Source organism: Cyprinus carpio, chromosome B15, assembly GCF_018340385.1.
Source record: "Cyprinus carpio isolate SPL01 chromosome B15, ASM1834038v1, whole genome shotgun sequence".
In the NCBI taxonomy this organism is placed as follows: domain Eukaryota; kingdom Metazoa; phylum Chordata; class Actinopteri; order Cypriniformes; family Cyprinidae; genus Cyprinus; species Cyprinus carpio.
Window position 1 is genome coordinate 15,090,832 of NC_056611.1, and position 27,681 is coordinate 15,118,512.

Consider the following 27,681-nt stretch of genomic DNA (forward strand, 5'->3'; position numbering starts at 1 on the left):
GAAACGAATCATTGATTCATTAAGGAACGAAATTATGGTTCCTTATGATTAAGGTTTGGGAGGTGCACGATCAGATAATCAACACAGGTGGCACAGGTGTAACTCCTATAGCTAACCACCCTAACTAGCGCAATACGTAGGCCTATATATATATGCAGCCATACCTTCTTCTGTCCTAGGACAGTTTTCTTCTTCTTCCACTGCAACTCCTCACTCCTAATCTATTTTTCATCCCATATTAGGGATGGGGGAGTTCTCTGGGTTCTTACTGTACTATGCTTACTATTTGCTACCAGATTAGACTTCGTTACCTCTCCGGCTAATTTAACGCGTTTTAATAGCTCTACAAAGTTGATAAACTACCGCTGTTCACAGAGACGCCCTCCTAACATAAACGGAGCTTTGCTGATCTCTGCACTCATCCGTCGTAACTGTACTTTTGGGGTGACTGATCATATTCCCTGAAGCAAAATGATGGATGAGGACAGCAGCAGTAAAGGAGTTAACGCTGACAGGAAGTTCAAGGAGTCCGTGTCCACGGGGGGCACGTCAATACTCCTCTCTCTCTCGCGCTCACTTACTTTCAAGGCACATGTAGCCTCCAAACTCACTTCACTCTTTCTCCACTAGCGTTTTCTTAACATGTTTAAATGAATACATTTCCGACTCAGTCTAAATGTAGTGTGAGTGTGGATAACGGAGACTAAGAAACCAAAAGGAAGATGTTGCATTTGAGTTTTTGACGCTAGCGTTTCTTTCAGCGTTCGCACGCACGGAGCGTCTGTAGTGGGTGACGCGCGACTGTTACTCATACGGGACAGTAAATCCAGTGAGGATGACACCTCATAGGCTACTCAGCGCCGAGACTCTCAAGAAAGTTGGAAACTGAACACTGGAGCATCCAGCGTTGCTTAGTACATTACAACACGGGAAGCCAAGTCTCCAGACGCGCTGTTTAGTCAAAGCAAGCAGGAGTACTCACTGATGCGCACGAGCTGGGAAAGCTGTTGATCCTTTGCATCAAAAGTGGGATATTAGGATTGGAATCGGAGTACGTACATTGGCTGCGTTACTTTTGATGTCTCCGATCAGCACCGCTGTAAAGGTAGGCATGTATTACAGATTGTCACAGTTTTCAAAGGGATTTTCTCAGGATCAAAGATAGGGAAAATATGGTTTATTTGCGAACCATCTTAAAGATAGATTATACAGCATTAACACTTTACAGAGTAAGCCTATATTTAGCTAAATTAAAAATATATATTTTTAGCCTCTAACAACTGGCACATAAATTGAGTAGTTAATTAAGCAAAGAGATTGATATAACATACAGTAATGGTGTATTCATACGTGTGCAAGCCAAGACGTGTGTGGGTGTCATTATCATCATCATCATCATCATCATCATCACTGTCATCATCATGTCTTGAACATGTAAACTCATTCTTGTTTAGTAGCTTCAACCAATCCTTTAGTCTAGTAATAATTCTTTAGATTTGTTTACTCCCTCCAGATTAATGTCACACAGTTCCTAATTATGTTTTCATAAAATATGCAGTATGCTTTTTTCACTGTAGCCTGCATGGGAAAAAAAAGGCTTAAATAAACCTAAGATGGTTAGCTGGTCTTAACTGGTCTCCCAGGCTAGTTAAGGTTGTCTGTTCTGGTTTTTAGAGGGATTTTTTTTGCACTTTTATCTAGTTAGAGCAGCAAAACCAACTAAAAACACTTGATTGTGAGACCAAATCTGACAAAGACCATCTTAAACCAGCAAAGACCAGCAAACCTTTTTGGTCTGGTTTAAGGGGATTTTTCAGCAGGGTTCTACTGTAAACTTTGTCACTGGTTAAGGTTGGTTTAAGCTTGGCAAGTGTCCAACACCCTTCTAAAACCATCAAACCAGACTTGTTAGCCACCTTTGGCTGATTTGAGATGGTATAGACTCATTTCTTAAGATATGTGTATTACCTCAGACTTAGCTCATAGGCAGCAGTGGAAAACCCGTCAGCATGGGATTGCTTTCAGCATCAGATCTTTTGTCAGACATTTAAAGTCCAAGCTTTCTCAACCTCTCTTACAGCCCCCCTCTTGCTCAACAAACACTATTTTCTTTAGCAGCTGGAATGCTGACTATTCGGGTGGACAAATAAAACTTCCCAACGAATCCTGTCTGGTCTCAATTTACTCACTCGTTAGTTCAGCCGGGAATACAAACTCATTGAAAAGATGTCAGTCGTTACAAGTGGGAATCTGTATGTGCAAATATTGCATCGTTAACCCCAAAAATATGTCAGTTTCTATTCAAAGGCTTCAATTTGGTTCAATGAAATCATGTGATTGATTGGACAAAAACGTATGTAATGCATCCCAGCTATTCTGAATTTCATTATAGTGTTGTTTTGGGAGTTCGTGCTGATGTGCTTTATGACTTTAACACACACCCACACAGTTTGTCTGTCATTTTGTCTGTCAGTAGATCAGTGGGGTCATGTTTATTTTCCTTTCAAACACACAAGACACATGCATTCTCAATTGGCTTCAATGTCTAAATTTTCTTTAAAAATGTCAACACACATGGAATTGAGCTCTTTAAACTTCACAAATGACACTTCATTGTTTTTCCAGCTTATTATGTTATTTTGAAAAATGCAGCATATCTCAGGGCAAAACAATATCTTAAATGTCGCCCATTTTGGGTCTTTAGGGGGGAAAAGGGTATTGTTTGGTCATTTTCATCATATCAAAGAGAAGAATAGGCTTCAGGATTGGTCATGGAATCTGAACTGAGAGGCAGGAAGTCAGCCAAACCCTCCCTCTGGATGTTTGGACCTTTGAATGTGAAGGTTAACATGCAAAGCTCTGTTTGCTTTGAAAACCAACATCTCTCTTTCACCATCTACTTTTTCACTTGGAAAACTGTCTTGCTAATGCCGGCCTGCTGCTTAGTTTACCATGAATTTAGGAGACAAACCCCCTCCTCCTAAGAGCTCGGAGGGAATATGCCAAATCCCCATTTCCTCCCAATGTACCCCAGCTACAAGAATTTGGGCTGATGAGCTTCCCAGCTCCATGCTCTGTGTCCTTTATGGAGAGATGTGGTACAACCTGCATCTGAGGTGTACAGCGCAGCTTGAATTCTTTGTATCATCTTTCATAGTGCCAGTATTTTTGTTGCTTTAATGCTTACTTTTGAGTTCTTTATTGGCATTCATGGTTCCATGATATACCTTTAACATTCATAGAACTTTTTACGTTGCACTAAAGGTTTTGATAAAGGTTATTTAAATTATTAAAATTTATCATAGTTCACCCAAAAATGTCAATTCTGTCATTAATTACTCACCCTTATATCGTTCCAAACCCATAAGACCTTTGTTCTTCTTCGGAACACAAATCCAGATATTTTTGATGAAATCCGAGAGCTTTCAGACCCTGCATAGACAACAATGCAACTGACATATTTAAGGCCCAGAAAAGGTAGTAAGGACATCATTAAAATAGTCCATGTGACATCAGTGGTTCGACCTTAATTTTATGTAGCTACGAGAATGCTTTTTGTGTGCAAAGAAAGCAAAATAAATTTGTTTGCAGTTTGTAAATTAAAAAAAGGTCTGCAACTCGGTGATTCTTGGAAGTTTTGTTGTACAACATAAACAACACACACTCACACCCCTAAACCTTCTTAGTAAGTCACTTAGTTACTTTAGTTATTTGGTTACTTGTTACAAACGAATGCTTTTAAAAATAAACAACTGCTTCAAAATTGGCGTATGGGTGTGTCTAATTAACGTTAAAGAGCAAAACGTCCAAGTATCACCAATTTATATTTCCCACAGACCTTTTTTACTCATGAATTAAAAACCCATAGGAAAATCTTAAAGGCACAATATGTAAGATTTTTTTTAAAATTAAAATATCCAAAAACCACTAGAACAGTGTAATATATTTTGCTGACTTTTGTTATCCCAAATGTTTAGAAGAATGTTTAAATCCAGAGAAATAAGCAATTTTAACTAGTGACACTGACCGTGTCCATAGTGTCATTGTGTCGCCTGCCAATGACTACATAATCCCTTGATTTCCGGTTTTGTTTTGTAGAAAACATGGAAATACCAAAGACGTTTTAATAAGTTGTGTGTTTTAATAGACTGGTGATGACTGCACTGAGTAGCGTTATAACTTTCAAACGTATCTAGTATGATAAAACAGCACTGCTTGAATTTGACTTGACAGCTGCAGCACTCTATTAAAAAATTCGATTCATTTTTAGATTTCATTTTCATCTCGAATGCAAATGTTCTCAAATATTCCCTGCTAAGAGCATCTGCCCAGCAGATGTTGAGGTTTTGATGGAGGTAGTAATGCAAACGCAGACAGAATCCCCCCCAACTCCGACCTCCGAAGCAGTCCCTCAGCAGCCAAGAGCCTGACTTTAAACCCATCTCCCTCAAACAGTGGCATTTCCGACACTGGTGGAGGAGAAAAGAGCTGGAAGTGGTTCAAAGAGTTGATGGGTTTGGGAGGGGACGAGCTTGTTGACAGTGGAGTTTGCTGACTCCGTCCATCTCAAGGAGTCTTGTGTTTGCAGTGGTGACGGAGCGGGTGCGTTTGAGAGGGTTTCCAAGTGCAGGTGTGCGTAAACGCACAGCTGTGAATGCCGTCCTCTGTCTGGTGACTCAAAACCGCACTGTCTCTCTGCCCGACTTGGATGCGTCCTCCATGAGTAATTCGTCCCCACCCTCCTATGCTTCTCTACGGCTCTTGATCACCCCAGGTTTCTGTCTGCACCTCTGCTGCGTTCTTTCATCCAAGGTCAAAGATCACGACTTTTCTGCGTCATTCCTTCAGTCTACACTTTGCCCTGCCTGGATCATTATCCATTTGTCTTTTTTTTATCTCTTATCGTTGATCACCAGAAACATTCCTGTTTGTAATATATAACTGTTTAACTTCCCAGGCTTGGTACACTTTGCATGACATAGCGCTTGCTTTTCCTGGCTACTAAAAGGTCCATTAGCCCCCCTTTTCCCGCTGTTGATAAATTGATGGGGCTGTATGCTAGTTTGTCACCTTGAACTTTATGGACAGACACTTATTATTTTATAGACACCATTTGCAGCACAGCTTTCCTTCTATAATTAGTTGCATACACTAAGACAAAGGGAATTTCCCTGATGGAGCAGGCAAGAACTCAGGGCTACAGGCTCTTTTTTTATAGCCCCACTCTTCACTACACCCGATGACACTTTTATTGAGCCTCAGGAACTTGGATGTTTCAGCCCTCTCAGCCAAAACTCTTTCCCCTCACTGTATGTTCTCTGGGGAATGATTGCCTTTCCGTGCAATCATGACATATTTCTGAAAAACCATGAAAAGGGGTCTTTTGAAATATGTAAACTGCTTTCTATTGGTCATTGTGAGGTCACTGGCCTTGTTTCGTCGTGTTAATGGCAGGGAAAGCTCTGCTCTCACTGGCCAGTTGATGATGGCCAAGTTTGGATGATCTCACATGGACTGCATTACTGATGCACAGCTGTTTTACTGTGCGCTAATGGGTCATTTTAAAATGTAGGTCAATTTCCCAAAGCTTCAAAATTTGTGCATGAAATGTGTTGAACATTGAGCTCTGTGTGAACAATCTGAAAAAAAATTGAAGGGACACATTATAAACCTAATCAGCTTTGCTGGTGAATATAAATTATATAAACTTTTTTTTTTTCTACAAAGGCAAAACACAGTGATCATGACAACAGTGAAAGTACCAAAAATGGCTTCAAGGTAATTCAAAATTCAATAATTCAAGAACTGATTGTTTGAATATCAATTTCACACTAAATTTGAGTATAGCGGAATCATCTGTCACAGATCATAGACATGATTCAATCCATAACTTAATTTTGACTAAATTTGAAGTTGCTGTATCTTGGCTTTGTCCAGAATCCACTCCTGATGTGACCATTTGGCAAAAGCTTGGTCTTAAAATCACTTATTTATGTAACTATCTATATTTGTTCTGTTGTCACTCAAACAAAACAAAACTCTTGTAATATTGAAATATGATGATTTTCCCCCTCCAAAAAATCATGGGTGGGTGTGACTCCTATAAACAGAAGTGACATGTCCATGTCTTCCGTTTTAATTGTTTTTCCATTTCAAGCCAATTATGATTTGCTCTGAGAAACAGTTGTGCCATTACCATATTTTACAACCCCCACTTAATGTTATCTAAGAAGATACAATACTGAACAAAGGCTTGAAACAAAAGGCTCGAAGCTCCTGTGATTGAAGACCACATTCAGCGTGGCCTGCATTATTGCTCCTCCCTCCTCACTGCCCCCTCGCTTTCATGCCCACTGCATTTCCTCACTAGTGTATGTGTAAATACGGATGACCACCCCAACCGCGTATTATCCATTGTGTTTGTGAAGCCTTTGTTGTCTAACCGAACAAGGAAAGGCAAAAAAAGAATGTGGTGCTGGTGGTGGGCAGACATGTCGGAGGGGTGGATGGCAGTGCAGTGGTCCGGCTCCAGAGGGAAATGTGAAGGTCAGCTAGAAAAGAAACAATAACCTTCAAAAATTTCTGCGTAAGACAATAGAGCAGCAGGGCCAGGACTGACAATAGTCACGATTCTGTTTATTTATGTGTTTGGGTGCATCAGCATTGACCTCACTTTGTGAACAGGTCAGCTGTTGAACATCAAAACACATCTTCACCCCTCCACACACTCACATGCACCTCTGTTTATGTGTGTTGGCCAGTTTAAGATAGATGGACGTTGCATTGGGTGTGAGTGTGTTTACAGTAGTGGGCTCTGTTTGCAGTATGAATTCATCTGTTGATAATTCTTTGCAGTTCAGTGTCAAAAGTAATAGTTTTTAATGCTTTTTTTATACTTTAGTTAAAACCAGAAGCTTTGCTAAAGAAAAAAGTCAAAATTGTGAGATATAAACTAAGAATTTTTTGATTACAAATCTAAGTTTATACTCACAATTTTCTTCCATATGAACCCCCTGCATTTAGGAAACTCTGTTCTATGGCTTGTCTGCCCCTTTTGGAACTTTAGAGGTTCTGCTTTTATATTACAATACAAGAAATCGTGAACTTCTTCACACTAACATATAATTGTCATCCAGCTCTTCTATCCTTTAGACACGCAAAAGAAAACTCCCCAAAACACACACATGTGCAGGCAAGAACAGGCACACAGCTGTCCAGCTGTGCTCTCATGTAATAGGACTCTGTCAGCGAGTAGTTTTGTCTCTATGACTGTCAGACTGTGGAGCATACGGATGCACCTGGAATGATGCCACAAGAGATGCAACTGTAATGAAAATTACAGGGTGGAAAAAGGCCTCCTGCTCGATATTTTTCATTATGACAAAGTTGCAATTTTGCTTGAGGAGCACGTCAGGGTGTTTGGAAGACGTATGGAGACTGGCTGCGCTGCATTAGGGAGAGTGGAGTCTCGCTAACCTCATTCTAACCTCTGCGCTGGCTAACCAGATGTTGGCTCTCATCCACTCGGCCTCAAAAATACTTGCTGTCCCCCCTAACCCCTCCGACGGAAACATTTATTCGCTATTAGAATCTGTTGTCGGAAAACGAGTTAATTTTTACCACAATTCCAATTCTGGAATTCGGGAATTTCACAGCAAACAAGCTCTGGAGCCAAAAAAGTGCATGGGGTTTTAACCGCAAAGGCTTGTAGTGTTCTACAACCTTCATTCTCGTAGTTACAGGAAGTGAGATGCCTTTAATGAGGCAGTGCTGGAAATGGGCCCTAAAGGCCCCCGGGGACTGTGGTGAGAAACACACTGAAGGACAGTGCATGGAAAAGAGCCAGGGTAATTTTTAATTTAGTCTGGTTATGAGACATCCAAAACAGATCATTATGCTTGGCTCGGAGCGTTCGCTGCAACTGAAGTATGGACACAAACAGAGCTGTCTAAATAACAGGACCTATATCACACACTAAAACTTTAGATCAGCAGATCAGTGATTAGTGGATCATGGCCCAAAATTTGGTTCTGACAGGAGGGACAAAACAATGCTTAATGTGAATGATAAAATGCAACTAGCCATATAATGGTTAGGGATGCGCAATATATCTGTATCATATCAGTTGTAAGAAACATTTTGCAGAATTTTGTTAATTTACCTGTATCATTCGATATTGGATATTCAAATGTAACAATGTAATCATCAATTGTTGAGTTATTACACTGTAGAATCAACAATGTAATAACAAATTACTTTTATTTATTTATTTATTTATTTTTTTTTTGCTTACCTTACATTTTAATATTGTGATGCCTGATTTCACTTATCTGTAACTTATTTAGAAATATTTTCTTTTATAGCAATTTTTTAATTTTTACTTTAAGCATAATTTCATTCACACAAAATATTTGGTTTACACTTATTTACAGTTGTTGAGCATCATGTAATAATACTGTACATATCAATGTTGTGATGTCTGAATTCAGTTGTATCATTTAAAAAGACATATTAAAAATATTTGTTTGATTTTCTGTATAATATTTTTTTCTGTCTTGTTTTAAGGATTAAAATATTTTTTTAATAAACTTATTTAGAAAGAAAATGTCTATATTATATATTTTTTTATTTTATGAGTATTTTATTTGTGATTAATCATTTGTTACAGTTTGGCCACTTGCCTACTGGGCCTTAAAGGGATATTTCACCCATAAATGAAATTCTGTCATTAATTACTCACCCTCATGTTGTTCCAAACCTGTAAGACCTTCGTTCACCTTTGGAACACAAATTACGATATTTTTGATGAAATCTGAGAGCTTTCTGATCCTCCACAGACAGCAATGCAACTGATACATTCAAGGCCCAGAAAGATAGTAAGGACATCATTAAAATAGTCCATGTGTCATCAGTGTTTCAACCGTAAGTTTATAAAGAATGGAAAACAAAAATAACAACTTTATTCAACAGTTTCTTCTCTTTTGTGTCAGTACTCTCGTGAACCTGTGTTAAAGACTGACACTGAAGAGAAGAAATTGTTAAAAAGTTAATATTTTTGTTTTCTATTCTTTATAAACTTATGGTTGAACCACTGATGTCACATGGACTATTTTAATGATGTCCTTACTATCTTTCTGGGCCTTGAATGTGGTAGTTGCATTGCTGTATATGGAGGGTCAGAAATCTCTCGGATTTCATAAAAAATATCATAATTTGTGTTACAAAGATGAACAAAGTTCTTACGGGTTTGGAACGACATGAGAGTGAGTAATTAAAAACAGAATTTTCATTTTTGGGTGAACTATCCCTTTAAGTGAGAACCCCTGTTTTAGATGAAGCCTCTTTATTGAACTTCATAAATCAAAGCGTAGAAAAAGAGCAGTGTCAATTTTATTGTAAGACATCTGAGCAGAATGAGTATGGAGAACTTCTCCCCTATGCTGTGAACTGTTTCTGTTTCTTTCTGAGTTATGGAGGGTGGCTGGATAGTTCACGCTTTCCCTCAGATGTTGAGCTCTCCTGCTGGTGTTGTCCTCTGAGTGACGGGCAGCAGGGAGCCTGCGGAGTGAAGGCCGGGGCAGGTGACATGGGAGACTGCTTGTCGGGATATGATAAATATTAACACATCATAGAGGAGCCCTGTCTATTCCGATTGTTTCCTTTTCCTGAAGTTCCAGCACCAATTGCACTGACAGGACACATGCTCAACATTTGGGAAAGAGAGCTGTGGATTTTTGTGTTTGTGCCAACCATTACATACGTTTCATTTTCTCTTCTTTTGTAAGAGAGAGAGAGAAAGTGTGAGACGAAACCCTTCGGAGCAAGGCTGCGAGCTACACCCCCACTCTTTCTCAAACAGCGTCTATCAAGTTTCAGCTCTTTAATTGCTTTGGCTCAGGCCTTTGGTATTTTTTTTTCCTCTAGTTTTTTTTTTTTTTTTTTTTACTGTCTTCCTCTTTTCGTGAAAGAAGCGGAAGGCACTTTTGCACTGATAAAGAAAGAGGCAGTTTGCTGTGGTTTTTCTCAGTCTAAACTAATGGGAGTATACAGTACATTTGTTGAGTGGTTACATTGTTTCTTACTTGTGTCTGAGTTGACTGTGTAGGACATGGTTCTGTCCTAGAGATGTTTCACTTATGTATTCTTTCTTTCTTTCTTTCTTTTTCTTTTTCTTTCTTTCTTTCTTTCTTTCTTTCTTTCTTTCTTTCTTTCTATGCTTCTGTTCCTCTCTGTGAAGTGCTACTCGCTGAGATTTTTATTTTTTATTTTATTTTTTATATTTTATTTTATGTTTGCAAGCAGACATTCTTGCCACAATGTGACAGTGCTATCCAATGAGCGGTTTTGTTTTATTTTATTTTATTTTACCGTAGTTTTTTTTTAATGATATTTTACAATCAGACCTTCTTGCTGTGAGGTGACAGTGTTTTATTTTATTTTACAAACAGACCTTCTTGCTGTGAGGTGACATTGTTGCACAATATTTTATTTTATTTTATTTTATTTTACAAACAGACCTTCTTGCTGTGAGGTGACAGTGCTACCAAATGATTTTTTATTTTATTTTATTTTTTGTTTTATACATTTTTTTTTTATTCATTTATTTTTTTACAAACAAACTTTCTTGCTGTGAGGTGACAGTGATTACAAATGAAATGAAATGAAATGAAATGAAATTAAATTATTTTAATTTTTTTTTCCAAGCAGACATTCTTGCTGGTCAGTGACAGTGTTATTCTACTGCCATTATTTTTTTTATTGCACTTTTTGCATACATTTGTCATGTAACAATTCTTATAGATGAACAGAAACTGTTTTTTGTCACACTTTGCATTTGTTTTGCAGGTTTCAACTTCCTGTGATATAATCACACCATGCCTGAGGGAGCGGGCCGCGGCAGCCAGAAAAAAAACAGCAACCAAGGTCAGATGCCACTCAGTTAATATCAATGTTTTGAAATCTGAGCCTAATGATGTAATATCCCAGTGAAAAGTCACTGACAGGAACCGCTCATTCATGGTCTGATTTTGAAGTCCCTTTGTTAACTTCTACTGTAAGTTGTGGTTGAGTTCAAAACCACAAACTAGAGCCTGGGAAAATGATGAAAGATATCTTTTCTGAGATATTGCACAATTTTCAATGGAGATAAGCCACGAAGCATGCCCAAGATAAGAGTGTCTATCAGGCATAAAATGCTAACATGAAATGTTATCAGGTTCAGATTTAGACGGGTGGTCTCCCTCTTGATATTTTTGGACCTCAGCCTCTCATACTTTACAAAGAATGGTTGCTTACATTATCAGTTCAAACAAACTGAACAAGACTGTTTGAAATGCGCTGACAGTCACAATTGTTTAGGGTTGGTCACCTCTCTTTGGATTGGGCTCTCTAAACAATTCGTGATTGAAATAGTTCTGATCCTGCAATAGAGACCAAGTGGCACATTTATGTTTAGAAAGAATTTTTAATGTCACATAGAATCTGGAATATGTCAAGTTGCTGTCAATATATTATGCATCCCAAAAGATCAATATACTGTACCTTCAAATATATGTGGCCATTTTCAAATAAAAATGTCATAATACAAACATCTTTAAGCATTTGACCCAAATCATGTCGTCCAGACCTCAGCTAGCAAGAACCTTTGGAGGGAACCACTTATATTTGGTTTCACCACTTCCTGTGACGGGGCCGTCAGGTGCAGACTGGTACGGCGTACAGGAAGTATCTCAACAGACGGATGAGCACTCAGATTCACAGATACAGATAAACATTCACTGCTTGAGCTCAGTTCCATCTTGTACTGTTATTTTATGAGTCATTCCTGTTTTGCAGTACCTTTTGCACTCTTTTGAATTTAAGAATGTATTTCTATAAATAGGCACATTATACTTTCAGAAATATTCAGTGGACAAGCTCAGGCACCTAAATGTTATTCATTCCAACTCTACACAATGACAAGAAAATAGGGTATAACTTAACTTTAACTTTTTTGGATACTGATTTCTGTTGTTTTCCCAATAAAAATGATTTCTTTATCTGGAGAAGGAGGGTGTTATTAAGGAACTCATTTGTGTTAACTTGTGCTTGCTCAATGGTTTGGGTATACTTTTTTTTTAGAGAAGTCAAAGATGCATTTATTTGATCAAAACAATTGTACTTCTTAATTTTTTTTGTGGAAACCTGTCCAGAGCATGTCCAGATCACATTTGTTTCTAAAATCAAATCAAATCTTCTTTTACAACATTTGGAGCCTGTTTTAGGATCATCAAGTTAATGTACCTAATTCAGTGGTTCCTTGTATTGTCCTGTTTCTCTAACACATAAATGCTCTTTAGTATACGAGTTTGGCAGCTCTCAATGGTTTTGCGGTCTGTATGCTAATACACACCTAGACAGGAAATCTCTTTATGAGAGAGAAGTGTGCAACAAGGCCAACTCACATTTTGTGTGCACGTCAGATATGGTGCGTGGTTCCTGTTTGCATTATGACTGATGAGGTCCTTTTAGTACCTCCTGGAATAAGATTCATTTCCAGAAATCATTTGGATACCCGATGTCATTTGATAGCTGTTTGCTTCGAATTAGTTATGAGTACTAACTAAACTTCGGTGAGAAGACCGCATTGGTGGTCATTCCAGCTAATGCTGCAGTGCCTTGCAGATCAGGTATGTGATCTCTTTCTCTTGGCTTTCACTCGTCTGGCCAAACGATCTCCACAGACTGCCGTGATCGATATAACAGGCCTGATTCTCTGTTAGGTGAGCCTTGTTAGGCTCTTTATTGGAGTATGAATGGCTAAATAAAAGAGTTGAACAGTGTGCAGAAGATTTATGATGAAAATACCACAATTACTGGAATTCATAATAAGTACATATCAATGACTAATAATTTATCGCAATTACGGACACAAAGATGTCATTATGAAAAATTGGAAATTAGTTCTAATGTATTATTTCAGATTTCTAAAACAGCTGCACAATTTATCAAGTCGTTCCATTTTCCATTAAGAATCATATAATTATGAAGAACAGCGTATGTGTGTTGGCTCACTCACATGTTCATCAGTCTTATCTAGAGATGGTTAGGTTTTCTTGGACATCCTGACTGATTTATCCACTCTAATTCGTGCTTGGAGGCTCTTTAAAGTCAATGTTGGGGATAACGAAATCCATAGGGATGAGGTTTTGGGTGAAGAACTCCCCTGCTGATGGTTCTTCCATGCCACATGAAAGCTTCTGACTTCATGCCCAAGTAGTGACGGAGAACGCTGTCTGTTTGCTTTTGTTCCAGAGGATGTGCTGGGTTTACGTTGTCACACTTCATGCATCTGTCTGACTGAGTTTATGCTGCGCTTTGAACGTTCTCCTGAATGCTTTTGCACCCAGTACTTGAGATCTTGAGATAGGCATCAAACGAAAAGCAAAAGATGGTCATTTTGGTGATGTATGTCTGGCCATGGAGGATTTTACAATCAGAATTTTTCATGTGCGACTGCCGCCATAGTGGTGCTGATCTTGGACTGGAGCCGGCAGAAGATAAACACATGCCTTCATGTACTTTATGAGTGCGTTTAAATCAAATTCAGGCAATCGATATTACCGAAGTGCCTCCAAACCTTGTATGAACGGGAGAAAAGGCTGCAAGCAGCTTCAGTTAACAGTCAGCTGGAATGCTAGATGGATGATAGGCAGACTTGGCAAGGAAGGGCGTGTAGAGGGCAACAGTTGACTGCATCGCCCTGCCTGCTAGGTCAGAGGAAATGGAGGATTGTTCATCTCCGCCGGCTTGTGCTCTGTAACTGGGCCACCATTGTGACAAGCACAGCCTAGCATTCAGCCTTAAACAATGGCAATCCTCACAGCGCTCCGTACCAGTCTGTGTTCACTTGCTTTGACGACTAGACTGTTGTGTTCATTTTTGATACGGCTCTTCAGGCAGAGCGTTCCTGTTTTGTTTTAGATGTTCTGGTCGTCTGAGGGCATGGCTGATTGAATGACTTCTGTGTTTTCAGGTTTAATCGTCCAGCAAATTGCAGTCAGGAAGTTGTGATTTTTGTTTCCTGTCTATACAGGGCGTGCACTGCACCGTTAGATTGACAGCTTCTGTGGGTTTGCTGCAAGCTAATGTGATGTAGATTTGAACAATCACACCTTTGAGGCAGGCAGAAAAATATTTGCTAGAAACACTTTGTAAGCATGTAGAGTTTGTCTTTGTACTCGACTGCTGGTTTATACCTTACATTGTATAAAAAATAATATAAAGTATAAGAATTAATAATAATAAAAATAATAGTTCATATATTTACATAATAATATTTATTAATATATTTATTACTTTTCAAATACATTGGTACATTTATTGTACATCTATATTAAGTGTGTATAATATGTGTGTGTGTATATATATATATATATATATATATATATATATATATATATACACACACATATATATATATATATATATATATATATATATATATATATATATATTAGGTGTAACTTGAAAGAAAATAAAATGTTAACTGATACAAAATAAACTTGAAATTGTAAAATACTAAATTAACAAGGCTAAATAAACCAAAACATTTCAAATAATATTTAAAAAAGAAAAAAAAAAACTATATAGATATATTTTTTTAAAATATTGAAATTGTTAAAATTGTTTTTAAATCATAGATTCATAACATAACATAACACATATAACATAACATTACATTACATTACCAAAATAAGATAACAAAAACAGAAAACTAGAGAATACCAGACCAAAGACAAGTAAAGATTATCAAAAAATATATGAAGTATTTGATGAGAAATTATAAGTTTTATTGATAATAAGAAATTAATAAGTATTAAAATCTTTGATTTTTGCATGAAGACTTTGGCATCCTGAGCACAGTTTTGAGACATTGTTGAGATCTCTTTTGGGAAGTTTACTGGGGTCTTCAAGAAGCAGGAGATTTAAGCCAAAGTCAACATTTGCTCTTGTCTTGGAGAAACATTTAAGATATGAAAGAGATCTCATTTGTGATTTTGCATAATAGTTCTTAACATTGTCTTAAAGTCAAAAGTGCTATATTATGCAGTGATCATTAGTGTCTTCACACTAAATTGTTTCTGTTTCTCTCTGCTGCAGCTGCCAAGCGCCCCTCCTCTGTGTCATCACTGAGTGGGATTGTGAGCCGTATGGCCTCCTCAGGGGGTGCGTCCCGTGGGAGCTGCACCTCCGTTAACACGGTGTGCTCCGACAGTGACCGTGGCGCCAGTCTCAGCTCCTCTGCCTCATCCGCCTCACTGCAGGATGGACACTCTTCCTCTTCCTCCTCATCGCTCCCCTACGGAGCCGTTCCGGCATACTCCAGGCCACAGCGCAATGGCTCCGACATCAGCCTGGACCTCACCCCTGTCTCCCTGCTGACGGGAGCCGGCCCCCTCCCTGCCTCCACAACACCGCTGCCCAAACTCACTCGTCTGGAGAGGGTGGCGCTGGAGATAGTGGAGACAGAGCAGGCCTACGTGAGGGACCTCAAGAGCATTGTGGAGGTAAGGACCAGACACAAGCTGATCTCTGTTCCTACAGGTTTCATTTTGTAACATAGAAACAATGTTGAGTTAATGCTGACGTAATGTTTTTTTTTTTTTTTCTAATTGTAACCTTAAAGCATTAGTTTACCAAAAAAATGAAAATACATTTGAAAGTACAGTCTAGAAACACCTGAGTAAAAAGCTCCTATAGCGAACACCCAAGAAACTACCCAGAACAACCTAGCAAACATCTAGCAACAGTCTAGAAATCACCTAACCAGAAGCACAGCGAACAGCTAGCAACACCGTAGAAACCAGCCAGAACAACCTAGCAACAGCCCAGAAACCACTCAAATAAACATCTACTGTAGCAACACCCTAGAAACAAACCAGAACAACCTAGCAAACAACTAGCAACATCCTAGAAACCAGTCAAAACACACTAGCAACCACATTGCAATCAGTGGGAACCGATCACAGCACCCTAGCATGGTGGTGGTGAGATTTACATAGGCAAGAACCCCAATTCTAATGTCTTAAGTGTTTTTTTATAAATATGAATGTTAAACTCAAATTATTTAATTAAATTATTAATATGACCCAAACTTGGGGAAGTCATGGTCTAGTGGTTAGAGAGTTTGACTCCTAACCATAAGGTTGTGTGTTCGAGTCTCAGGCTGGCAATACCATGACTGAGGTGCCCTTGAGCAAGGCACTGAACCCCCAACTGCTCCCCGTGTGCAGCATAAATGTCTGCCCACTGGTCCGGAATCCAGATGTGTGTTCACGTTGTGTGTGTTCACAGCTGTGTGTGTGCACTTTGGATGGATTAAATGCAGAGCACGAATTCTGAGTATGGTCACCATACTTGGCTTTATGTCACTTTCACTTTTACTTTCATCAAACAATACAATAAAAACAGAAAATCACTCACTGGTCTGGACGGAATAATTTCTTTATCTTTACTAAGAAGACATTTCTTACTTGAATGTTGCTTTTAAATGCTCTTGCATGAAGATACACATGCTCACTCTGGGCAGGGTCTCTGCTAATACAGCAGTGTGCGTCAACAGTAGTGGGCGGGGCCTGTAAAATGTGACATCACATTTTACAGATTTTCCAAACGGATTGTTCTGAGATACTGCTTATGATTTATGGGGATTAAAAAAGGAGCAGGTGGATTTTTATCTTTATAGGGTGATTGTGTACAAACACTGGCAACACACATTTATGTTCAAACTACATGTAAAGTGAATTTTGCATAATAGGTGCCCTTTATAAATAAATCTCAGAATGACTGTGGAATGAACTGCTGGTCCAAAGCCACCCAGGTGGTGCTGCATTCTTCTGAGCTCTAGGATTGCTTAGTCACAGAAGCTCATCCAGATCGGCCTTTCTACCATCTCTTTACCCGCCGCCCACCCTGTATGTAATCCAGGACTCATATAACAGATCATATAAAAGCCGAGCCCTTTCCCAGTGCCAGCGGCAATTTAAAATGTGATCATTGTGAGATTCTGTTGTGCCATTCATCACACATTCAGGTGGAGCAAAGGAGGTCATGGCACTGGATGAAAGCTGCAATAAATTCAGACTGTCACTTCAAACGCATCTCTGCAATGCTTTTCGCATGCACAGTGCTGATTTAGGACAATAAGAAGGCTGTTGCTCAGCATTTCAAATGCATGCACACACAATTCAAAGCGTGCTGTAAATATAAGAGACTCTTTGTGGATGCTTTTCAACACATTCATCATATTTCCATGCACAGGTTGCTGGAAGATCAGACCTCCGCGGTGACCTCCAACGGGGGTTATGGACATGCACCAAGACATGATATGCTCTGTTCACATGGGCATTGATTTTATTGTCACTAGTTGCTGTTTATTTGCATTTCCTTTTTCTCAAATTTGGGGCCAATTTAATATTTGTTTATATATTTTTATTTAGCAAGGATCCATTAAATTGATCAAAAGTTACAGTAAAGTTACAGATTTCTATAGCAAATATATGCTGCTCTTTTAAAACGTCTAAGAAAAACCAAAGAATCCTGACAAAAAGCATGGTGGTTTCCACAAAAATAATAAGCATCACATCTGTTTTAAACATTGATGATAATAGTAAAGGCTGATTTATACTTCTGCATCGGACCTACGCCGTAGCCTTTACGCTGTAGGCTATGCGTCAGTTTTCATTTATACTTCTGCGTTGTCGTCCGCATCGACGTGCAGTACACGTGCAAACTGCTAGTCTGCAGTGTCCACGGGCATGTTGCTGGTGTAACCCGCAGTACCACGGCAAAAGCCGAAGAAGAAGCGGCTCGTCTGAGAATCATTATAGCCGTGGCGGAGGCAAATAAATATCAAATCATTAAATAATTTTTTTAAAACTACAAAAAGGAGACAACAACGGACCAGGAGAAGATATGCCATTCTTTCCATCTCCACAAGGACTTGTACCACGGCAGATCAACATTGTTTGTCGCGGACAACTACTGATGTATAATGCTATGTAGTATAATTAATGAAAAGACACTTTATCTTTTTAAATATATTAAAGTGCACATAAACACACACAAAACTCAAGCACATATGGAGGGAGGGATTGTAGCAGACCAATCACAGCACTTGCTATCCACGTAGAAATGACACGCTGTTAGATTTTTGGAGAGGTGCATGTCAGCCTACGACGTAGCTACGGCGTAATATATTTTTAAATATATTAAATAGAAAAAAGTTATTTGAAATTAATAATAAATTAATAGTAATAATATTTTTGCAGTATTGCTGTTTTCCTATATGTTTGATCAAATCAATTCAGCCTTGTTAAACAAAAGAAAACTTTCAAAAACATAAAAAATACCATATTTTTTAAATGGTAATGTATATTTTTAGAGCAAACTATTTTATTATCCAAAAATGTATATTATTACTGTTTAATTTTGTTTTCTAAATATCCAAATTATAAGAATAATTTGCAATTTTTATACTATTGACAACACTTTTAAAAAAAAAAAAAATCAGTTTTCTCTCATTTACATTTACACATTTAGCACACGCTTTTATCCAAAGCAACTTACAATGCATTCAGGCTAACATCGAACCCACAACCTTGTGCGCTGCTAACGCAGTGCTCTACCATTGAGCCACAGGAACACTCTTAAATGTTTAGTCATCTAACATTTAATAGCAAGCAAAATAAACAAACAAATTAATAAATACATAAATCAATAAATAAAATAAAAAATAGATATGTGTAAATGTCAACTTAATATAATGTAAATATTAAATAACAATATAAAACATGTTATTTAACATTATTTAATACATTTGTAACTATAAATGGGATATATAACCAATCAAATTCCATCATATTTTGGGGTCCTTGGCATCAATTTTTATTTTTATTTTTTGAAAAACCTGGATTAAAACAACACACTGTGCAGGTTTAGCTTGATTGGTGCTGTTGCATGGGCCTGGAGAGAGAAGTAAAAGTGGTCTGTCATGAGTGACGGTCATTGTGAACAGCCTTTGAACTCATGGGAATATTGCCAGTGCCAGCCATCAACAGGTGTGCGTGTATGTATTGTATATTATGTGTGTGTTATCCTTTGTATCTGTGACTGATTGATTGCAGAGGCTCGTGGGTACTTAGGCCGGAGGTTGGGGAATGCCTGAAATGTTACTCCTTTTCCCTTTTGCTGGTTTATTTGAAGCTGAGCTTTTCATAAGCCAATAAAAAGAGAAGGCATGCAAGCTTATGCTGCTGTTTGAAAAGATGCCTTTAGATCAAATAGCCATAAATTGGTTGTTGAAAGACGCGAATCATGCCGAGGAATGCTGCTGTTTTATCAATCTGTGGTCTCAAAATGGAGGCTGAGTGGTGGATGGTTTCGGGGACATAGTGCTGACTCTGGGATATGTGTGTATGATGTCTGACTGAAGTCATAACGAGCTGGGATCAGCTTCTATTAGTAAGAGCTGTCTGGTTTTGATAGAATGCGTAACAAAGAATGATGTCAAGCTAGTTGGAAAGAGATGAGTGTGAGCTCACTGTGCACGGCTTTGCTGTGTGGGACTGTTTTGCCTGGTGTTGTGTGGGTTATTATTAGTTTGTGAAGTGTTGTTTGGTGACATTCATGTGCGCTGGGTTCAGTTCCAGTCTGTGTGTTGATGTGGGGAGCGTTTTGGGGAGCAAGAATGAGAGATACCCCCTTTTAGTTTCAGCTGCATTTCAGCCAAATAGGACAGGAAATTGGGGGACGAGGGGGGCTTGGCTGTAGCCCCCGTTCTGGGGCACAAGCGGAGATGGAGAGGGGCTGCTCACGAGAGAGAGGGACCAACTCCTGTTCCAAACTCCAAACTGACCTAGTTTCTCAGACAAAGACTCTGAGAGTGTGTTCAACTTCTCTCTCTATTGTCTGCCACCTTTCCAAACTTCCTCTTGTAGATAACATTTCCTTTCTTTCTTTCTTTCTTTCTTTTTCTTTCTTTCTTTCTTTCTTTCTTTCTTTCTTTCTTTCTTTCTTTCTTTCTTTCTTTCTTTCTGTTTCTTTCTCTTTCTTTCTTTCTTTCTTTCTTTCTTTCTTTCTTTCACTTTGTTCATCAGTCTGTCTTTTTCTTTTTGTCTTTTCTTTTTTCTTTTTGTGTTTTTCTGTCCTTGTCTGTCTGTCTTTCTTTCTTTCTTTCTTTCTTTCTTTCTCTTTGTTCATCAGTCTGTCTGTCTTTTTCATCTGTCAGTCTCTTTTTCTTTTTGTCTTTTTTTTTTCTTTTTGTGTTTTTCTATCCTTGTCTTTCTTTCTTTCTTTCTTTCTTTCTTTCTTTCTTTCTTTCTTTCTTTCTTTCTGTCTCTTTGTTCATTAGTCTGTCTGTCTTTTACATCTGTCAGTCTCTTTTTCTTTTTGTCTTTTCTTTTTTCTTTTTGTGTCTGTCTTTCTTTCTTTCTTTCTTTCTTTCTTTTTTTTACTATGGCTGTCTTTTCTGTCCTATCTATCTATCTATCTATCTATCTATCTATCTATCTATCTATCTATCTATCTATCTATCTATCTATCTATCTATCTATCTATCTATCTATCTATCTATCTATCTATCTATCTATCTATCTATCCTCTCCTCTCCTCTCCTCTCCTCTCCTCTCTTCCTTAGTGTTTTCTCTCGTTCTGGTCCATATCTCATATGTGAACATTTATGTTTTTCTTTTTTGCCAGACTGGCTGTCATAACACACTTCATGTATGCTCTAGTAAGTCATTTCGGTAAGACAGCATCTGCCAAGAAAATGTGCACATAACTTATGGTTCCTTTGTCTGTGGCTGGTCCCGCTTGTCTCGCACACTCTGCTTTCATAACTCACAGTGTAATCTTCAGATTTCCCCTCACCTCCTGGATTTTCAATCTTCCCCGAGTAGCTGTGTCATCACTCATCTCTTCATCTAGCGCTCCAGTTTTGCCATCTCATGAGCGCCGTTCGTTCAGGGGAATTCTCTCCGGTCTACAGCTGAGTGTAAATCACCGTAATTAGTTTCCGTGTTCCCCCTGCCTTGTAAAGGTGCTGCATGCGCCAGTCCCTTATTTTCTGGCTCATTTTGCCCCCACCTCAGCATGTTTGCCTTCCCAGATGCCTTCCAGTGGCTCTGGAAATAAACAGAAGAGGAAAAAAGACCCCGCGTTTTACAGTCCAGGAATGCAGAGGCAGGGAAAGATGGAGGGTGACAAAAAGAGCCCCTTATAAAGCCAGACCGCTGTCTTACAGGACTCATTTGGTTTGTTTATTTGTACCTATTTATTGTAGCGGTTCAGTTTGAGTCTTTTTTTAGTTTGTTTTGCCTGGTGGCCTTGTTTTGTTGGCTCCAGTGTCTGTAGTTTCTCTCAGGAGATTGTAGCTGCCGTTCTTGGCACTTTCCCATGCTTTAGTCCGTTGCAGTCTGGTGGAATTTGTTTGTCTATGTTGGCTTGTTGGTTTTTGTCCCAGGGCTTGGTTATTAAGGGTTAATGAGGCCAGGCACTGATAAACAGACTTGATAAATAGCTCTGTTTAACTCTGCAAGCCCAACAGCCAGGAACCATACCACTCCTGAGACCATTTGCCTCTGCTCTATTTTGGTTTCTGGCATCTGTTGGACACAAAATAGGCTGTAAAATATGATTAACTTTCTAATTTAATGCAAAACGCATTTTACTCATTAAAGCAAGAATGTATCTTCTTAACGGCAACATTATTATGATTATAGTGTTGAAAACCACTTCAAGCTGGAAATTGTACAACCCGAGGTTGTTGGTTTCGTGTAAATGATAGCTAATTATTAAGCTATGCTATAGATTGTTTTTAAAGAAACATTCTGGATTTAGTACAAGTTAAGCTTAATGGATAGTGTGGCACAGTGTTGATTATCACAAAAAATAATGTAGACTCATAAGAAAATGACACATTTGCAGTGGATATAAATGGAACCCCTTTTTGAGGATTTAAAAGCAAAAATGTGAAGCATTTTATAAAAGCACTAACATTGTAAAATGTATTTTTTATTTGAGCTGTAAGTTTTTTTTTTGTAATTTTTGCAGTCATTTTACGTTGCAAAATTGGATAATTACCTTTATAAATTGTTGGATTGATAAGATGTTTTATGCTCTCTTTTAAGTCTCTTATGCTCAACTAGGGTGTGTTTATTTGATAAAAATACAGTAAAAATAAATAATATTGTGAAATGTATTACAATCTGAAACGACTATTCTTATTTTCAATATATTTTAAAATGTAGTTTTAACCTAATGTAAACCTGAATTTTTAACAGCCATTACTTTAGTCTTCAGTGTCACATTTTTTTTACTGTTTTTTTACTGTGATGACATTTACTGTCTATGATTTTTAGTGATAAAATCACTTAACTTTTTTTGTGTAAAGTTACACTACTGTTCAAAGGTTTACGGTCAGTAAGATTAATATTTGTAATATTTTTGTATGAACGATTCTTCTGAACAACAGCGTAATGCAGAAAATGTTATTTTATTACAGTAAAATCATGCTAACATGTGTATCATTTACGTCTTTTGGCAAAACTGTTGAAACCATAATTATTTTGATGTCTCGTATTGGTTCTTTTCACTTCCATCCTACGTTTCTCACTGTGACCCAGATCTTCCTTAAACTTTAAACCAGTGGAACTGCTTCCCTTTAACTCAGTATTAACCAACCACTTTAAAACTGAGAAAGTTAGTGACCCTGATTCTCTGTTCCTCAGCAGGCGGCCCAAACCTGTCAGTATTTTACGTGGCATGATGATCAGGCAGTTTTCTCATGAGACCAGATTATGACTTTTTTCGAGGTCAGAGGTGAAAGAGCAGAGAGAGAAAAGATAAATATTGTTAAAGGGGCTCCTTTTAACCACTGTATTAGTTGCATGCTTTGCTTTCCTGCACCGCTTTGTATGTTTACTCTGAAGATCATTGAGGGGTTCAAGTTTGGCGTCCATGGTAATTACATTACAGCGATTCTTGGTGTCGAGAGAGATCATTCAGGGGTGAGAGTTACGTCCTGCTGTGTCGGAACAATTTATAGTCTCTTTTTAGTCCATGAGTTATGAATCAACTCAGTGTTTGCTATGGGAAAATGTAATGGAATAGAGGTACTTCACCAATTTCACAGGTCTCACTGGAGTTTTTTGAATCACTAACAAGCAAAGCAAATTCAAGTGTGAAAATGCCTAGACTGATTTCTGTGAGGTCATCCATTTCTCACTTTCTCGCTCTCAGGACTATCTTGGCTGCATTATTGACTGTGGCGACTTGCCTCTCAAACCCGAGGAGGTCAGCACCCTCTTCTGCAACATCGAGGACATCTATGAGTTTAACAGGTGGGTGTCTTCATTCTTAATGTGTCTGTCTGGGTGGCAGTGGTGTCTGTTGAATTTTTCTCAAACACAATGACTGGCCTGGGTCCTGGTCTGTCCCACCACGAGGGACAATGTGCAGATGTCTGCCAAGAGCAAGCGTACGCCATTTCTGATGCACTCCAGCAGACTGTCCCTGGACTGCTGTAGTTGATCTGGAATAATCTTCAGGAGACGTTTTCTCAGCCATCGTCATAACTTAAGCTCTTTTTAAAAGATGTGCAGCATATGGTTTATTATACTGAGTTCATGCACGGTCCACCGAACAATTTAGTCAAGTCTTGTTATGTATCTGTTTCACACTGTTTATTGCAAATGACATTCTGTGTTTATTTCAGACTCGTACGCATGGTTTAGCCCAGAGGTTTTCTGTTGGAGGGTCGCTGCTACTTGCCACTCATACATCCTGTTTTTACATAATTCTCTTTCTTGGTTCACCTCCACTCCACTTAATGACATTAGGCAGTGTCGAAATTGAACATGGCGCCTTACTGCCAGCTCTTGTGGGAAATTATCTTGGCTTTGCTGAAAACAGAAAATCTTAAAAACTCTTGGGTGTCCTCATGACCTTATTTAATATAACTTCCCTTAATAAAATGTCAGGAGTTTTCTTCCCATCACAGCTGCTTTTGGCCTCTTCTTGAGATTATATTGGCATGTAATGAGTAGAGTGAGTTTTTAGGAATATCATTCTTAAAGGGATAGTTCACTTATAAATAAATGATCTTTAATAATTTACAGTTTGTAGCATCCACAGACTGTCAAGCTTCAAAAAATGACAAAAAAAGCACCATATAAGCAGTCCATACTGTATGACCACATTACTTTTTTAAACGTTTGTGGTTGGTAAGTTTATTTATTTGTCTCTAAATGGCTCTTTTTTTTTTTTTTTTTTTGTATGTGTTTAAAGTGTCTTATACTCACCAAGGCTGCAATTATTTGATCAAAATTATAGTAAAAACAGTAAAATTGTGAACTATTATCACAATTTAAAATAACTGTTTTCTTTTTGAATATATTTTAAAATGTAATTTATTCCTGTGATGGCAAAGCTGAAATTTCGTCATCATAACTCCAGTTTTCAGTATCACATGATAAGAAATCATTCTGATATGCTGATTTGCTGCTTTAAAACATTTCTTATTATTATCAATGTTGAAAACACTTAAGCTGCTTAATGTTTTGGAAACCTTGATAAATTCTTTTGTTATTTATTTTTAGAATTCTTTAATGAATATAAAGTTCTAAAGAACAGCAACTTTTATACATAAATCTTTTTTTTTAACTTTGTAAATATCTTTACTGTCACTTTTGATCAGATTAATGTGTCCTTGTTTAATTAAAATATTAATTTCTTTGTTTAAAAAATCTCAAACTTTTGAACAGTAGTGTGTATTTTCCAGTTCATCTCAAGCCATATGCTATATTTACATGATTAATAGACTGAAATTTAAGTCACTCTAAAATTAAATCATTCATTTAACTCCACATGCAGCCCTCAAATCATATGAGAATGAATAATGGCTGAAATTTGGTCTGTTCATCCCACAAAGCTTCATGTTTATGAAAAACAGGGAGTTGGAAATTATTCAATATTTCTTTGATTGTGTTCAGAGAAAGAATAACAGCATGTGGGTTTGGAACGACAATGATGGTGAGTAAATGATGACAGAATTTTCATTTCTGAGTGAACTACCCCCTTAAATCAGCTCTCCTGCCTTTGTAGTTGTTAAGACTATATAAAATGAATGACTGACCTTGTTTTTTTCCTCTTTCTCATAGTTTAAACACACAAAGGCTCTCTCTTCATCTGTTCTTACTCTTAAAAGCCCTCTGCTCATTGCTGTAGAATGTAGCCTCTGTATTCAGACTTGATTCTGTTGAGTCTACTTTCTTGGCACTGGTCAGAGCTTTAGGACACATACAGATGTCATTTTTCTCTTAGCCAAAGCAGCCGGGCTCCGAGGTAGAGCTCAGGCCCCTGTGGTGAACGAGCCACACATGACCTGTCAGAGAGTGAGGGTGCAGCCAAGCGAGCAGTGCATCCCAGGACAGCAGACAGGACTTATTTTGTTCCCACAGAGATCTGTCCAGTTATAGTGAAGCATAGTAAATTGTGCCTTTGCACTGGAATGCTGCATTTGTCTTTTACAGCAACTACAACAGAACAGGCTGTTTTTGCTGGCTTGGGAATCTCATCTCTATTTTGCAGTGATGAAAACATTCCACTGCTGACTCATTCTTGTTGTTTTTCAATAGTTCTTTTAAAACCCTATTATCAATTCTTATTGTTCTAGGTTTATTTTAGCATTTGTAATCACACCCTTATGTTTTCCCCCCTTTCTGATGGACTTAAATGGGTGTTAAAACTTCAGGGTCAGCTACACGGCACATTGTCCTCAGTGACTCTTCAGAATAGACCTTTTTAAAGCCATACTAAATACATAATAAATTAATCTTGGGAGTTCAAAGCTTTTTGAGCGTTTTTTTTTTTTTAAAGAAAATAATACTTTTATTCAGCAAGGACAAGTAAAATTGATCAAAATGAGAATAAAGACATTTAGGAAGTTCCAAATTTCAGTTTCAAATAAATGTAGTATTTTTGAACTTTCTAATCATTAAAATAATTTAGGAGAACTGTTTCGAACACTGATAATAATAAATGTTTTTTGAGCCCAAAATAAGCATATTACAGGGATTTCTGAGGGATCATTTGACACTGAAGACTGGCTGCTTAAAATTCAGCTTTATCATCACAGTAATAACAATATATTAAAATAGAAAACAGTTATTTAAACTGTAATCAATTTTCACAATATTATACTTTTTAATCAAACAAATGCAGCCTTGTTGAGCATTTGAATAATTTGACAAAAATTACAGCTTAATTTCATATGACAAAATATTCTGCTCAAAAGTGAAATTAGGCTTGACTTTTTTTTCTTCTTTATACATCACATTTTATCATTTATAGTTTGTCTCCTAGGTAACCAAGCACACTAACGAAAGAGAAAAAAAATTCATCACAACCATGGGACAGTCATAATTTAAAAGAAAAACTGTATAATTAATTTTCATAATAATTATATAATATTTTTTTTTTCATAATATTTTTTTTAATGGTACAAGTAGTATGCATACAGTATATATTTTTTCACTTTTCCTCCCAAATTTACATTTTTTTCTATAATGAATTTTCAAAAGGCTTCCAAATGATTTTAATGATTTTAATGAATTTTGCTACTTTAAAAAATATATTTAACTAATGGGTAATAAAAGATTTCTAAAAATGGGACACCCTATGTAGCAAGTACACAAGTGTGCCATTTCAGTCAGGACCATTGAGATACACTTTTATATGCCCAGACAGATTTCCTCCATTAAATGAGACAGCAACAACCTTTACCTCCTTTGTGTGCTCATACGGGATCAAGGCCTGTCAGTTTACCATGCATTTACTTCATTTTAGATTCAAATACGCCTTAACACTGCGAACAGACACTGTTCATTTCTTAATACAGACAAATCTGGTTATCCCATAAGCACACATCTCACTGTCCTCTTGTCTCCCCACTGTCTCACTTTGATCTCATTTGAGAGAAATAATTTGTCCTGAGGATTTGTATATTGCATAAAAAAGAAGAATGACTGTGTGAATTTCCCCCACCATAGGATGCTGTCTCCAGCAAAAATAAAGGCTTGACTGCTGTGGGAAAAACAAGTTAGATGGAAGTGAACTTCTGTTTGAGTTATACACACCATGTTAATGGATGAATGGTGGGAGTAGGACAAAAGTAAGGGATGAGACGAGGAGGAGAGTATGAATCGAGACAAGATGACAACTCATGAGTCGAGTCCAAAAAACAGAAAGGGTGAGGTGAAGACTGAATGGGCCAAAGGGAATTGCATTTTTTTATACGCAGGGCATATTGCAGTTAACTCGCTGGTTTTGGTCATATGAAAATAAATATGTTGGACTTATTCATTTTTTTTCTGGTGTTTATTGTAGTATTGGATTCATACCCAACATGGTCAAAGAACCAATCTCGAGTCTTAATGTCTTAAATTTCTAATATTTCCTCAAGTAATACCGCAAACACTTTTGTATGTACTGTATCTGGTGAAGAAGAACCTGGGAAAGTATTTAGCATGCACGTAACACACATATTTCAAGTCTTAAACTATTGGTCCGCCAACACTTTCCTGGGATTTGAGTGAAGGGGCCAAAACCTCACAAGATTTGCCAGGATCTAATTGAATCCAA

At 37.7% G+C, this 27,681-nt stretch overlaps 1 protein-coding gene across 2 annotated transcripts in view; it reads left to right on the plus strand.

Moving 5' to 3' along the window:
- Nucleotides 1-326: 326 nt before the first annotated feature.
- The window catches only part of plekhg2 (pleckstrin homology domain containing, family G (with RhoGef domain) member 2), a 39,585-nt gene continuing 12,230 nt past the window's right edge, over nt 327-27,681 (plus strand). Inside the window, exons 1-4 of one of the 2 annotated variants that reach the window (XM_042739406.1) lie at nt 327-1,105; nt 10,846-10,923; nt 15,142-15,548; nt 23,281-23,381. In XM_042739406.1, the coding sequence (XP_042595340.1) occupies nt 10,875-10,923; nt 15,142-15,548; nt 23,281-23,381 (557 nt within the window). In that variant the 5' untranslated portion in view covers nt 327-1,105; nt 10,846-10,874. Of the gene's footprint in view, nt 1,106-10,845; nt 10,924-12,020; nt 12,669-15,141; nt 15,549-23,280; nt 23,382-27,681 lie in introns of those variants that run through there. The other variant, XM_042739407.1, reaches the window with a different exon arrangement.